The sequence below is a fragment of the Dermochelys coriacea genome, chromosome 24 (assembly GCF_009764565.3).
Source record: "Dermochelys coriacea isolate rDerCor1 chromosome 24, rDerCor1.pri.v4, whole genome shotgun sequence".
Lineage (NCBI taxonomy): Eukaryota > Metazoa > Chordata > Testudines > Dermochelyidae > Dermochelys > Dermochelys coriacea.
The window spans coordinates 9452059-9468195 of NC_050091.1; the positions used below are offsets into that span (position 1 = coordinate 9452059).

At 46.8% G+C, this 16137-nt stretch overlaps 1 protein-coding gene across 1 annotated transcript; it reads left to right on the forward strand.

The window, feature by feature from the left end:
- The first annotated feature begins 4654 nt into the window (after positions 1 to 4654).
- Positions 4655 to 15608, forward strand: ITLN1 (intelectin 1). The gene is given in 7 exon segments (XM_038383426.2): positions 4655 to 4862; positions 6500 to 6735; positions 7098 to 7229; positions 7231 to 7257; positions 8019 to 8139; positions 12132 to 12235; positions 15341 to 15608. Coding segments are annotated over 7 exon segments (969 nt in total). The 5' UTR covers positions 4655 to 4666; the 3' UTR covers positions 15494 to 15608.
- Positions 15609 to 16137: the final 529 nt, after the last annotated feature.

Below are 16137 nucleotides of genomic sequence, written 5' to 3' on the forward strand. Positions count from 1 at the left end.
GTGTTTGTCCATCCTTCTTATAGTTTCAGTCCCCCTCCTGAAAAAGCTTTCCAGCACTAGGAGACAGTCTAAGCGGAAGAATGGTCCTGGCTGCCTTTTTCACTTGTTTGATCTTACTTTGTTTTTCCTTCCTGTTTAATGACTCTTTTTACTGCTTAAATGCAAATTAAGCAGAACACACAGTCCTTTGTTTTGCCTACGTCTGCTTGAGCAGGGCTGTGGGGTTTTGAAAACAGGTTAATAATATCATACAGGTGTGATGTTCCCCTCTGGTGTTATCTGGACTGGTGATCTGCTAGGTCACTCCAATCTTTGACTCTGGAGCCAGCCTTACCCTGTTCTACTGTGAGAACCCCACTCCTGGGTTGTTCACGCACAGCTTCTGGCATGTAAGCTGCTCCTTGGATTGTGCAACTGAATGACACTAGCCAATATCTCTGGTCCAGACACAACCCTTGGAACCTCCATCCTGCAGTGTCCAGTTATGCCTGCTGGATGCTGCAAGGTTACATGAGTTCGTCAATTTAACAAAGAAATTGATATGTACCAGGCTTGTTATCCCAAGGGGAGTCTGACATGCTTCAAACCAAACGCACTGCTTTAAGTAGAATAAACAGATTTATTAACTATAAAGAGAGATTTTAAGTGATTATAAGTCAAAGCACAAGAAGTCAGATTTGGTCAGATGAAATAAAAGCAAAACGCATTCTAAGCTGATCTTAACACTTTCAGTGCCCTTACAAACTTACTTGCTTCTCAGCCATGCTCTTCAGCCAGGCTCTCCCCTTTGATTAGCACTTCAGTCACTTGGTGTGGTGTCTGTAGATGTAGGTGGAAGAGAGACAGAGAGAGAGCATGGCAAATGTCTCCCCCTTTTATCATGTTCTTTCTTCCCTTTTGGCTTTACCCCCCACCCCACTTCAGAGTCAGGTGAGCATTATCTCATCGCAGTTCCAAACTGCCCAAAGGAAGAGGGTGACTCCCTTGAGAGTCTAACAAATTCTTTTGTTGCTACCTATGCCAGTGTCCTTTGTTCCTGTGAGGATGGGCTGAGTTTATCCCATACTGCCTCTCAGCTCTTGCAGAGTTTTTGCCTGGGCTTATTTTAAGCCATGAAGATAAATTTTCAGCCTCATAACTATATACATGAAATTATAACCTATAACATTACTGTAACAACATGCTCAGTGCATCATGAGCCTTCCGAAGACAGCCGACATGACAAACTTTGCATTTGATGCCACACAATTATTTTACGAGGATGAACATGAGGGTGCTCCCCCAAGGTACAGAGCATCACAACAGGGGAATCTTATAACTTCATATACAGTGTTGCCACACATATTTTATCAGGACAATGCTGACTAGCACATTATGAGTTTTCAAATTGTTTTTGAAAATGAGTTTTCAAATCAAGACATGCCATATACAAAATTTTTACAGTAGTGCGTAGGGTGTGAACACAAGGGTATATTCTGTCACAATGGGGCACTGATGCACCCCACGCATTGAGAAACACTGGACTAAGGGATGTTGGTGAGTAACTGGAGGACTAGAGCAGAAAGGGTATTGTGCTGCAAAGAGGAGGCTGTGCGATCCAGTGGGGAGTGGGAACCAGGAGAGCTGGGTTATTCCCAGCTCTGCTGGAGACTCAGGAAAGTTTCTACCCTTCTTGGAGCATCTTTTTTTTTTTTTTTTTTTTTTTTGTCCCGTAAATTGAGATAACGATGTTGATCCCTTTTGGAAAGCAGAAGGAGATCTGTGGATAAAAAATGCTCTGCAAGAGGGGACCGTTCTTAAGAGACACGAAAAAAATTAAACAAATTGTTCTGATCCCTTGATTGTTTTTAGTGGCTGGAGTTATTTCTGAATTCCAAGGGCCGAGATGCTGTTTCAATGAAATTACAAAGTTCCTGTTTTAATCTGCTTCTTTATTATAGCAGTGAAAGATCTAGAGAGCTCCAACATCCTTTGCGGCTTCATTGGGACAATTCATCTCCACCCCTGAACCAATATTCAGCAGCAGCACGCAAGTAATCCGTGATAAGTTGATAAGGCCAGGCCTGCCTTGTGCTCGTGTGTAAACATGGAGTTCCCTGGCTGGACTGGCAGAAGTAGCATTGGGGCGTGAAGATGAAAGATGAACTAGATTTGTCCTGCTCTAGGTGTTCACTTGAAACCTTCTCCCCAACCCCCATGTGTACGGATAATGCTGGTGGTTGTTAGTTGTGTTTGCTTTTAAAAGGTCACTTTCGCTACTGGTGCTTTATTTAAGGCAGAGGGGTTAATGCATCAGAGGAATAGCTCTGTCTCTCCGTGTGAAGAAGTTTCTGATACTGAAATCTGCATCTGAAAACCTCAGACATTAGAACCACGGACCAGGTGAGTCCTGACCCTCTCTTCAGTGTGTTACATTGTGAGTTAACGTGGAAATTGTGTGTTTATATATATGTTAACTTGGCAAATAGTAGCTTTAGAAAGTCCAAGTGTGTTGGTTTCTCTATATCTGTAAAATGAGGTTAATGCTACTGAGCTGCTTTGAAAAGTGCTTTGAGATGTACTCATGAACAGAACTAGGCATTATTATTACATAGCATCAGCCCGTCTGGCTGCTCAGCACCATAGTACACATGAGCCTCAATGGACTTATCCTCAGAGCACCCAGTGAAGTAGGAACAGTTATCACCCCTATTTTACAGGTGGGGAGCTGAGCTCAGAGAAAGCACATCACCTGCCCGAAGAGTCAGTGACAGAGGGGGAATTGAAGCCAGCTCTCCTGAATCAGAGCCTTAACCACAAGCCTTATTCCGCCTGCCTTTAGTACTGGGTAGCTGTGCTGCAGGGCTTTGGCTGGGCTCCTGATGGTGTGGCCACGCAGTGTGCAGGCAGATCCCATGGCATGAGTGAAATGTGATAGCGTCAGTTCCTGTGCAAAGCAAGGAGAGAGACTCCTAGAAAAAAGTCTGAGATGGGACTTGGGTACTGATCCTCTTGCTTCCCTTGTCTGGACCTGATCCCAGCACCGACTGGAGCCAGTGTGAGGCATTCCATTGACTTTGAGTCAGGCCGTCTCTGCCTCAGTTTCCCCACCTGCAAAATGGGTATAATGAGACCTGTCCATCCTACAGGGGTGATGCGAGGCTGTTAGGGTGACAAGATAGCAAGTGTGAAAAATCGGGACAGGAGCTGAGGGTAATAGGTGCCTATATAAGAAAAAGTTCCGATTTTATATGGACAGTTTTTTTGGGGCATCTGGTCGCCCTAGTTAGCAGAGGGAGTCTAGGGGGAGGGCTTGCTCTGTGCACATGATGCTACTTGGATTCCTCCCAGTGCCCCGTACAGCACCATGGTCCCCGGTGCTCCCCTCCAAGCCCAGATCACCTCAGCTTCCCACCCCATAAGCCTGTCACTGAGCCATCTCTGAAGAAGGAAACTGCTCTAAGAATAATGACAGGTTTCAGAGTAGCAGTCGTGTTAGTCTGTATTGGCAAAAAGAAAAGGAGTACTTGTGGCACCTTAGAGACTAACAAATTTATTAGAGCATAAGCTTTCGTGAGCTACAGCATCCAAAAATGCATCCGATGAAGTGAGCTGTAGCTCACGAAAGCTTATGCTCTAATAAATTTGTTAGTCTCTAAGGTGCCACACGTACTCCTTTTCTTTTTGCTCTAAGAATGTCACAGCAAGCCCATCCCCACTCTGGCAAACTCCCATTGAACTCAAGGGCTTCAGGGTCTCAAACTTTCCTCTGGGGTGTTAGTGTCATGGGCAGGTTATGCAGAGAGTCAGGGCAGCCCTGGGATCAGGAAGATTTGGGGTGGAGCCCTCCCACCCTCCAGCCTGGCTATTAACCAGCTGATCTACAGTTTTCCCTGCTGCAAAGTCAACAATGAAACGACTCACTCTCCTGCTGCTCCTCATCCAAGTGACCAGGGGCCATCCTTGTGGTAAGTGGCTTTTTTTTTTTCCTTTTCCTTCCTGGAAATAATTCTCCCAAACCCTAAGGCAGCCTCCTGCCAACCAGAACTCACCCTGAATTAGCTGCAACAATTTTCTTCTGTCCATGTTCTAGGGCCAAGGTTTTCAAAGATGGGTGCCTAAGGGTATGATTATTAATTACTGTGATAGTGCCTAGGTGTCCCAGTTCTGGACCAGGACCCCATGGTGCTAGGAGCTGTATATTATCTATTAGGTGTATTACGGTAGTGCCTAGGTACTCCTACTCAAGCCAGTTCTACAACCTAGCCCCTATTTGTAATTTTCAAACTTATAAAGATCTTCCACTACTGATTCAGGGATGTGAAATAGTTCTTAGATGTACCTCTTACTAAAATCATCGGTTCTACTTTATATATAGACAGGTGTATGTGTGTGTCTTTGTGTGATTGTGTGTAGGGGGAGGTTTTGCGTGTTTGTGTATGTCTGAGTTTGTTTCTCTCTGGCTGTATGTGATTCTGTGGCTGGTTGTATGTGTGGCTGTGTGTGTTTCTGTGTTGTGTATGATTGGGGGGGCTGTATGTGTTCAGTTGTGTGTGTGTGTGTGACTGATTGTGCATCTGTGTGCTTGTGTGTGTGGTGTACATGATGTCACTCCCCCAGTGGCTTTCCCATGACTCGGGATCTCCGCACTGAGGGGACTGAGGGCTCTGCCATCCTGGCCACATAAATGGTATCAGATGGAAACTCCTCACCCTGCTATGCAGATGAGAGCGGGGGTGCTGCTGCGCTAAAGCTCGCCATCCGTGACCTGCTGGAAACGTGGGAGGACACGCATGTCAGCCAGAGCCCCCAGAGTAACCAGACCTACCAGAGCCTGCCCCGCAGCTGCAAGCAAATTAAAGCCACCCAGATCGGGGCTAGAGGTGAGTGCAGAGGGGGCATCCCTGGATCTTCAGAAGCTGCTTGATTTCTGCTGGGTGCCTGCTCTAGCCCAATGTAAAGACTACAGCTGGGTCCAGTCGGTTCAGATGCACCCGGGCATCTCTGCTCTGGCAGCAGGGACACCTGCCCATCCATGGCCACTGTGGGCAATCGCATTACCAGGGCTGGCTCATTCTGAATACATTCAGGGGCTGATTCCAGCAGGGCTGGGACTGACAATGAGCAGGGGCCCTTTGACTAATGCAAACTAGGGGGAGCGCTGTGTGCTAAGCACTTGTGCAGGGGGCCCTCCTGTTACCTGCACAAAATTCTCTGTCACTTGCACACTCTAGGGCATCCCACCTCTACCTAGTTCCTAGGGCTCAAGGCGTAACCCGGTTCATTTAGGCACCCCCTACCCTTTTCCAATTCTTAGGGCTCCAGGCGAAGAGCACCTAACTTTACCCAGAGCCCGGAGGAGTAGATCCTGGAGCCCCAGAGGGTTAAACACACTTTCCCTGTGGACTCCAAGCAAACACCCATACCCTGTGGACTCAGGGATTAATCTTTTGCGGGTTTACTGGGTCCTTTACCAGTGAAAGAGCCTTACACAGTAGTCGCAAAAAGAAAAGGAGGACTTGTGGCACCTTAGAGACTAACAAATTTATTAGAGCATAAGCTTTCGTGAGCTACAGCTCACTTGAAGTGAGCTCTGGCTCATGAAAGCTTATGCTCTAATAAATTTGTTAGTCTCTAAGGTGCCACAAGTCCTCCTTTTCTTTTTGCAAATACAGACTAACATGGCTGCTACTCTGAAACCTTACACAGTAGTGTCCTACTTAATCTCTATTCACTAACAATCACCAAAACAGACTGCACATGGTACACATACAGTGCTCACCACTCCCAATGAGACAGATGAACTTTTCCCTGCTGGCCAGTCAGGATCAGGTCATCTGGGGGCCTACAGTTTCTTCAGGGTGTCATTGGCAGAGTGTTGAGGTCTGGCTGCTCTGATCTAGGGGCTGTGTCCTGGAGTTGGTTCCCAAAGAACTTCCTTTTGGACCCCAGTTTACATAGTGAAACTTGAATCTGACTTAGCTGTATCTTAACCAATCATTTTATTAAAATTTGATTAATCAATCCTAACATATTGTAACAAAATTCTCTAACCTAATCATCCCACCACCTTAATTAATTTACACCTAGCAATGTAACAGACAGAAACAATCAAAGAACCTGACAGAGATCATACAGAAAAACAATAGAGAAGTGGGAACCATAAAGATAAAACAATAAAGAAATGAGGATTTCACAACCACAACTCTTGATAAGTGATTTCTTGCCAGACAGGATGCTATCAAACTAAGTTTTCTTTAACCATCATAAGATCTATTTCTTTACCTGCTGATAGTGGGTGCCATTAACAGCCCAATATTAAGTTGTTTTAATATAATTTACATGGAATGTGAGGATGTGACTTCCTGCTTCTTAGCTCATGGCTGCTGCTCTCTTAATATGCCTGCAGACAAAGGCCTTAGGCCTTACAATATGGTTACAGGAAAAGGCTTTATCCTTACATTCCCTGCTGCTGGAGCGACACGAGACCTCAGCTCTCTGTCAGTGCCCTGCTACTTAGGCCTCCACCATGCACAGGAGCTGCCGGCAGAGAAAACCTTGTCAGGGATCCTGCTGCCTCGTCAGTGTCTGGCTGGTCTCCCCCAGCAGAGAATTTCAGAGACACAAGTGGCACAGAGGCGCCCAACTCCCATTGCCCAGCATGTGCCTCTGAAAATCTCCCCCCTCCTCTATGGACCCTGGCATAAGTCTCAGCTGAAGGAACGGCGTGCAGGACTCCGACAGGGAGGCCAGAGGGTGCAAGCCCTGGTCTTGGGGCTGAGCTAGGGTTGCCAATTTTGGTTGGATGTATTCCTGGAAGTTTCATCATGTGACTTAGTCTTTAATTCCTGGAGACTCCAGGTCAATCCTGCAGGGTTGGCAACCCAAGGCTGAGTCCCTTAGGTCCCCGTGTGTGACCTAAGGCAAGTCACCTAGTCTCTGTGCCTCAGTTCTCCCCCTACAATGAGGTTCGTGCTGCTCTGCCTTGTGGGGTGAGTGTCAGGATACGTATACCACAGGTGGTGAGGTGCCCAGATTCCCCAGTGATGGGGGGCAGAGGGAGTGGGTAAGTACCAGGGATGTGGCTGAGAGGTTTCAGCTGGGTCCTTGCTTTTCAGAACCCTGATTATTACGATCTGCAAGCCCGGGACCTGTCTGTGTGGCACGTAAACAACAAGACACCCCTGAAGGAATGGAAGAACAGGTCCATCCTGAGGTACCACACCGAGACTGGCTTCCTGTCCTCAGAGGTGGGGGAACCTCCTCAGACTCTACCAGGTGATGGTGCTGAGCTGGGGGCTTTGGAGGGACATGTGCAAGAGGGGCTGGGTGGCTCTGCTGGCCCCAGTGTAGAGGGAGGAGCTTGGTTGGGCAAATTCTCAACATGCTAAAAGCGCTCCATGCTGGGGGGCCAGGGGCTGATAATGGGACAAGGAGCTCTCAACCAATTGCTGGTGTTCACATCCCAAACCAGCCACCGCCTTGGCACTGATTCGCTGACACACTCAGCAGAGAGGCTGAATGGTCTATGAAGACCGACCCCTCCTCATACCCTGGAGATGGGGGGCCAGTGGACACAGGTGCTTCAGTGCTAGGCCAAGCCCTTGACCCACCCTTAAGCCCTGGCTTTGGGGTTCAGGCATCTTAGCAGGGCTTGGGGTGCAGGGGCATCAATGCTGGACACATGCTGATTCTCACCTATTATCCTTTACTGCCCGCATTGTGGAAGCTCCTAGCGGACCCCCGCAGACCAGGGCCCCACAGTGCTAGGTGCTGCACGGACCCAGAACAGAACAGCAGTCCCTGCCCCAAATAGTCTGTGATAAATCCACCCCAAGGGGCATCTTGACATGTCATATTCTTTGCCCACTGCTGGAGTCACTGCTGTGCCCTCGGGCTGGCCTGTGTGAGCAGAGGTACTGACTGAACAAATCACCCAGTAAGCAAGTTTTAGTCAATGCTGCCTTGTCTGTGCTGGAGCTGCCCTGCCACAGGGACAGAAACTAACACTGGATACTCGCCGTGTTTGTGTCTCCCAGAAATACCCAGTGAAATACGGTGCTGGTGTCTGCAAGACCAACAATGGCCCCGCTGTGCCCATCATCTACGACTATGGCGATGCCCAGCAAACCTCCAGCTATTACTTTCCAAATGGCCGAAGTAAGTCTGGTAGTGAGTGTGCGGGTTCTGCCTCTGCACCTGCACAGACCAGCCCTGTCCTTCCAGTCTGAATTACCTTTGTTTTAGAGAAAGGGCAAACGATGAAATGAGAGACAGGATATGGAGAATCCCCAGGAGAGCACGCAGTGTGTTTTCTCCACTTTAACATGCTACATGGCAACTGAACACAAAAGGGCTCCGGCATGGGGTGGTCTGTGATACTTGGTGAGGGCGTGGCCAGAAGAGGAGACAGGTGATCTGGAGTTTCCCATCTCTGGGAAAGGAGCCAAGGAGAAAAGGCAGGAGGGAGCTTAGGCCCTAAAGCTGGCCCTGAAGGAAGGCGGCAGCAAGGGTTGAGGAGATGCCTGCGAAAAGGACCTTCCCTTCCCCCATGACAGACAGACAGACAGACCAGGGATAAGGACCTAGCCTGGGGAGAGCCAGACCAGGGCAAGCCCTGAGAGTCAGCAGGGTGACAGAAGGAGCCCCTCCACAGTCCAGACTGTGGAAATCTCCAGCTGGGGAATGAGGCAGTGGCTGCACTGGCAGCTCATGCCAGGAGGGTGTTTTGAGATCGTAACACTACTCAGGGCTCCTAGGAACTGAAAGGTGCAGTGCACTAAAGACACACGCAGAACAGTGACAGAGCTATGGTCGGCCCAGCTGTGATGGGATAACTGCCCATCTCCTGTGTGGGACTGGAATTAGAACATAAGAACATAACAATGGCCATACTGGGTCAGACCAATGTTCCATCTAGCCCAGTATCCTGTCTTCAGACAGAAGCCAATGCCATGTGCCTCAGAAGAAATGAACAGAACAGGTTATCAAGTGATCCATTCCCTGTCACCCATTCCCAGGTTCTGGCAAACAGAGGCTAGGGATAACATCCCATAGAGTCATAGAAAATTAGGGTTGGAAGAGACCTCAGGAGGTCATCTAGTCCAACCCCCTGCTCAAAACAGAACCAACACCAACTAAATCATCCCAGCCAGGGCTTTCTCAAGCCAGGCCTTAACAACCTCTAAGGATGGAGATTTCACCACCTCCCTAGGTAACCCATTCCAGTGCTTCATCACCCTCCTAGTGAAATGGTTTTTCCTAATATCCAACCTAGACCTTCCCCACCTTGAGACCATTACTTCTTGTTCTGTCATCTGCCACCATTGAAAACAGCCAAGCTCCATCCTCTTTGGAACCCACTTTAGGTAGTTGAAGGCTGCTATCAAATCCCCCCTCACTCTTCTCTTCTGCAGACTAAACAATCCCAGTTCCCTCAGCCTCTCCTCATAAGTCATGTTCCCCAGTCCCCAAATCATTTTCATTGTCCTCTGCTGGACTCTCTTCTATTTGTCCACATCCTTTCTGTAGTGGGGGCCCCAAAACTAGATGCAATTCTCCAGATGTGGCTTCACCAGTGCTGAATAGAGGCAAATAATCACTTCCCTTGATCTGTTAGCAGTGCTCCTACTAATGCAGCCCAATATGCTGTTAGCCTTCTTGGCAACAAGGGCACACTGTTGGCTCATATTTAGCTTCTTGTCCACTCTAATCCCCGGGTCCTTTTCTGCAGAACTGTCGCTTAGCCAGTCGGTCCCCAACCTGTAGTGGTGCATGGGATTCTTCCTTGTCCTTGTCCTTGTTGAACCTGATCAGATTTCTTTTGGCCCAATCCTCCAATTTGTCTAGGTCACTCTGGACCCTATCCCTACTCTCCAGCATATCTACCTCTCCCCTCATCTTAGTGTCATCTGCAAACTTGCTGAGGGTGCAATCCATCTCATCATCCAGATCATTAATGAAGATGTTGAACAAAACCTGCCCCACGACCGACCCCTAGGGCACTCCGCTTGATACTGGCTGCCAACTAGACATTGAGCCATTGATCACTACCCGTTGATCCCGACGATCTAGCCAGGTTTCTATCCACCTTATAGTCCATTCATCCAATCCATACTTTTTTAACTTGCTGGCAAGAATATTGTGGGAGACTGTATCAAAAGCTTTGCTAAAGTCAAGATATATCACGTCCACTGCTTTCCCTGTATGCTCAGAGCCAGTTATCTCATCACAGAACGCAATCAGGTTGGTCAGGCATGATTTGCCCTTGGTGAATCCATGTTGACTGTTGCTGATTGCCTTCCTCTCCTCCAAGTGCTTCAAAATGGATTCCTTGAGGACCTTCTCCATGACATTTCCATGTCCATCCTGGCTAATAGCCATTGATGGACCTATTCTCCATTAACTTATCTAGCTCTTTTTTTTTAACCCTGTTATAATCTTGGCCTTCGCAACATCCTCTGGCAAAGAGTTCCACAGGTTGACTCTGCATTGTGTGAAGAAATACTTCCTTTTGTTTGTTTTTAAACCTGTTGCCTATTAATTTCACTTATTGACCCCTAGCTCTTGTGTTATGAGGAGTAAATAATACTTCCTTATTTACTTTCTCCACACCAGTCATGATTTTATAGACCTCTGTCATATCCCCCCAGAGTCGTCTCTTTTCCAAGCTGAAAAGTCCCAGTCTTATTAATCTCTCATACGGAAGCTGTTCCATACCCCTCATCATTTTTGTTGCCCTTTTCTGAACCTTTTCCAATTCCAGAATATATTTTTTGAGATGGGGCAACCACATCTGCACGCAGTATTCAAGATGTGAGCATACCATGGATTTATATAGAGGCAATATGATATTTTCTGTCTTATTATTTATCCCCTTCCTAATGATTCCCAACATTCTGTTCGCTTTTTTGACTGCTGCTGCACATTGAGTGGACGTTTTCAAAGAACTATCCACAATGACTCCAAGGTCTCTTTCTTGAGTGGTAACAGCTAATTTAGACTCCATCACTTTATATGTATAGTTGAGATTGTTTTCCAATGTGCATTACTTTGCATTTATGAACATTGAATTTCATCTGCCATTTTGTTGCCCAGTCACCCAGTTTTGTGAGGTCCCTTTGTAACTCTTCACAGTCTGCTTTGGACTTAAGTATCTTGAGTAGTTTTGTATCATCTGTAAATTTTGCCACCTCACTGTTTACCCCTTTGTTGATCATTTATGAATAAGTTGAACAGCACTGGTCCGAGTACAGACCCCTGGGGGATGCCACTAGTTACCTCAATTTACTATTTACCAATCTGAAAACTGACTATTTATTCCTACACTTTGTTTCCTATCTTTTAACCAATTAATGAGCCATGAGAGGACCTTCTCTCTTATTCCACAACTTTGTGTAAGAGCCTTTTGTGAGAGAACTTGTCAAAGGCTTTCTGAAAATCCAAGTACACTATATCCACTGGATCCCCCTTGTCCACATGCTTGTTAACTCCTTCAAAGAATTCTAGTAGATCAGTGAGGCATGATTTTCCTTTACAAAAACCATGTTGACTCTTCCCAACAAATTGCGTTCATCTATGATGATTCCATTCTTTACTGTAGTTTTTAACTAATTTGCCTGGTACTGAAATTAGGCTTACCAGCCTGTAATTGCCAAGATCACTTATGGAGTCTTTTAAAAAAAAAAATTGGCATCACATTAGCTATCCTCCAGTCATCTCATACAGAGGCTGATTTAAGTAATAGGTTACATACCACAGTTATTAGTTCTGCAATTTCACATGTGAGTTCCTTCAGAACTCTTGGGTGATACCATCTGGTCCTAGTGACTTATTACTGTGTAATTTATCAATTTGTTCCAAAACCTCCCTAATGACACCTAAATCTGGGAATCTAAAGTTCCTCAGATTTGTCACCTAAAAAGAATGGTTCAGATTTGAGAATCTCCCTCATATCCTCAGCCATGAAGACCGATGCAAAGAAATCATTTAGTTTCTCTGCAGTGGCCTAGTCAGGAGTTCCAGATTCTTAATCATTCCCAGTTTACACACAGGGACTTAACAAAGGGGCTTGGCTGGGATTAGAGCTAAATCACTTCTCTCCACCTGTCTCTGGCAAACCATGGTTCTGACCTCCCGTTTTCTGTCACCAGCTGAATTCGTTCCCGGCTACATCCAGTTCAGTGTATTTAATTCTGAGAAGGCGGCCATGGCTCTGTGTGCTGGGGTGAAAGTCACCGGCTGTAACACCGAACATGTGAGTATCTGACCAGAGTGGGGTTACAGTGGAGTTGCTTCTCACACGGGGGTTAGATTCTAAAGTCAGTGTGTAAGGCGAAAATCGTGTATAGTCAGAGAGAGAGAGAGAGAGAGAGAGAGGGAAGAATGAAAGAATAAAAAAGAGAGAGAGAGATGACTTCAACGTCATTATGTATAAACTGGAGGGCCTCAGGATGTCCAGGAGCATTGTTTATGATCAGCAACAATTTAAAGTTAAGTCCTTTCTCTTCGAAGTACCGCTTGACCTCCGAAATGAAACACTTGTGGAACCAATCCAGAAATAATGCTGCCGTCACCCAGCCTTTTTATTTGATTGCCAGAATGCAGGCAGGAGACTTTTGTTTTTGCCTTTTAAGGCAAGGGGATTTGCAGTCCTGTAGATCAAGCCCGGCTTTATTAAATGCCCAGCCGCATTGCCACAAAACAACACAGTCACATGGTCTTTAGCTGCTTTGAAGCCAGGGGCTTGTCTTTCTGATTTCGAAATGTAAGTGCGGTTGGGCATTTTTTTTCCAGAAGAGCCAGTCTCGTCAGCATTAAAAACTTGTTCCGGAAGATAGCCCTTTTCTTCTTTGATTTTCTTTAATTGTTTGGGGTAGGCTTTTGCTCCCTCTTCATTGGCAGATGCAGCTTCACCAGTAGTCTGCACATTTTTGAGGTTGAAGCGGTTCCTAAAATTGTTAAGCCAACTTTGGCTGGCTTTGAATTCCTTCTCATCAGAAGGCTGTCCCTCTTCAGCGAGAGGTTTGAACAGCGCGTAGAGGCTAAGAGCCTTTTCTCGCAACATGTTGCCATTGATAAGCACACATTTACGGTTCATGTCTTCCAGCCATAAGTTTTAATGTCTTTTCAGTCTTCACTAAAGTCTTATCACGCACCTGGCTTGTCATCTTAGCAGTTATTGGAGCACTTGATGCCACGGCTTGACGAATTTCTCTCTCTCGAATCTTGATGGCACGGATGCTAGATTCATTGAGTTCATATTTACGTGCCATGTTGGAGACCGACATACTGTCTCTCAATAAATCTAACACAGCCAGTTTTTCCTCCAGCATTGGAACAGATTGCTGTTTCTTTGGTTGAGCACCAGATGAAGTAGTTGGCTTGCATTTAGGGGCCAGGTTGTACGAAAAATACGTATCTTTAAACACTAGAATCGCACTCATCGCGGCAAGATGCTCACCGGATTGGCAGGCAGCAATCAATCCAGTGGGGATCGATTTATTATGTCTAGTCTAGACGCGATAAATCAACCCCCGAGCGCTCTCCCATCGACTCCTGTACAGTACTCCACCGCTGCAAGTTATTTTTCTTTTGTGTATAGTTGAATTAGCGTAAATTAAACGTGCGATGATGTGACTCCACTGTAATCTGAAAAAAACAACCACCATTTCTTTGTCAACCCAAAATGGATAAAAACCCAAAATAGTTGTGGTGGGTCAAACAAAATGTTTTGTTTGACTCAAAACAACCTGGTATTTTTTATTTTTGTTGTTTCTTTTTGTGTATATTTCCCCCCATTTTTAAAATGAATAAAATAGCTAAATATTCAAACCAAATATCCTCTCTCACACTCACACTCTCACACACCCACGTTGAAAGTATTCGCTAAATTGAACCTTACTTCAGAAATAGTTTTTGGGGGGAGGGATAGCTCAATGGCTTGAGCATTGGCCTGCTAAACCCAGGGTTGTGAGTTTAATCCTTGAGGGGGCCATTTAGGGATCTGGGGCAAAAATTGGGGATTGGTCCTGTTTTGAGCAGGGGGTTGGACTAGATGACCTCCTGAGGTCCCTTCCAACCCTGATATTCTATGAAAACTGCATTTTCCAGCAGAAGCTGTTTGTCCAGCTCTGCTGTGGAGCTGCCTAGTGTCACACTGTTGGAGCTCACTGCCTGTGCAAAGCCTCTTTTTACCTCTGCACTGGCACAGGGTGGGTTCAGTTTATAGCCCCTGTGCCAGCAGGGCCAGCTGTGCCCATGCAGGCAATCTTCCCCCAGGTAGGCTAGGGGGTGCTGATGTTATTTCTGTCCTTTGAGGTTCCATCAAGGAAGGACCAGCTCACAGGAGCCCTTTGTCAGAAGTTGCTGGGGGGTGGGGGTGGATGTGCTGAATCAGTGTGTTTTCTGGTGCATTGGGCCCTCAGTGATCAGCCCTAGCAACTCTCCAGGCTGGACCAGCCAGCGCTGGTTGCGAGCCCACATTTGGTCTCAACTGACCCTTTCTTCTTGTTGAAGAGATGCCACATCCTGCCAGAGGGGACTCAAACCTGCCGGGTGTTTGCATGTGAAACCTGAGACTTTATTTCAGTTCTAGGGGGAAAGGGCTTTCTAATGGGCAATCCAGTAGCAGGAGCTTGGAGTCATGAGTTGAGTCCATATGTGCAGATATTGCAGTTCAAGGAGGGAGATAATGCCTGGCCTTTCCCTAACTACCCATCCAGCCCTCTCCATCAGTCTGTGTTTATCCCGCAAGCAGGATTCAATCAAGGATGGGCTAGGAGAACATTGTGAGGTCTTTGGGGCAGGGACTATCTCTCTCTTCTGTCTGTACAGCGCTTAGTGCCATGGGGTCCTGGGCCATGGCTGTGGCTTCTAGGTGCTACCGTAATACACCTAATAACTAATGTACAGCGCCTAGCATCAGGGTTCTGGGCCATGGCTGGGGGCTCTGAGACTCAATGCAAACAATAAATACTAAAAATAAAAACCCAATGGCCCAAAGCCTCCTGGCCCTGCCCCTTGTGCAGATGTTTACATCAGCACTAAAGGAGTGTCAAACGCTGTCATTTGAGGGCCCTTTGCACCAAGGTAAGTGACTGCATAAGAGCCAGGGCAATGGAGAATCTGGTCCCAAGAGTTAGGAAGGGATTTAAACCCTCATGCTTCAGGGCATTAGCTGACCTCTGACTGGTGGGGGTCAAGAGGTAACTTTCTCTGTGGACAGATTATTTGCCAACTGGCAATTGCAGGGTTTCTTGTGGTTTCCTCTGAACCAGCTGGCACTGGCCTGGAGACAGGAGAGTGGCTAGATGGGCCCCAGCTCTGCTCCAGCCTGGCAATTCCTCTGTTCTCTCTCCAGCACTGCATGGGTGGAGGAGGGTTCTTCCCAGAAGGGAACCCGGTTCAGTGTGGCGATTTCCCTTCCTTTGACTGGAACGGCTACGGAACCCATCAGCACTGGAGCGTATCCAAGGAGATGATTGAATCAGCAGTGCTGCTGTTCTACCGCTGAGTCCGGAAAGGCTGACGTGCCCCAGTGAACGACACTGCTTTGCTCCAGCCAGAGCTATTCCCTGGCTTTGAATGCAGACGTCTGCCACGCAAATAAAGAATTTGAAGTGGGCTGGGGTCTCAGTGTGATTTGCTCCCCTTGTGACGGAGAGCCCTGCAGGGCTCTCAGCACTAGTCAGAATGAGATGCTTCTGTCATTATTTGTAATTATTTACTGTTAGCAATAACAGGAGCACTAGGTGTTATTATGAAGGGATCTTCATCTGTAGATCTCACAGTGCTTTACAAATCAGGTCAGTAGCATTATTCCCATTTTAGATGGGGAAACTGAGGCATGGAGAGGTGAGGTGATTTGCCCAAGGTCACCCAGCAAGCCAGTAGCAGAGTGGGGAATAGAATGCAGGTCTCCTGAGTCTAGTCTAGTGCTTCATCCCTTCGCCCCCCACCTTCTCTATTTGTAGTTGCTAGGTTCTAAAACTCTGTTTTCATTGCTTATAATTTTGCCAAACTTCAACCCTTTGGGCTGGAATTTCCCTTGTTGGTGTCCACCCCGTCTGAATTTCTTTTTAACTCAGCGGAAAGGGCTCAGCTGTTACCCAGAATAGTGTTTTGTCCATGTTAAAAAAAAAAAAAAAAAAAAATTCT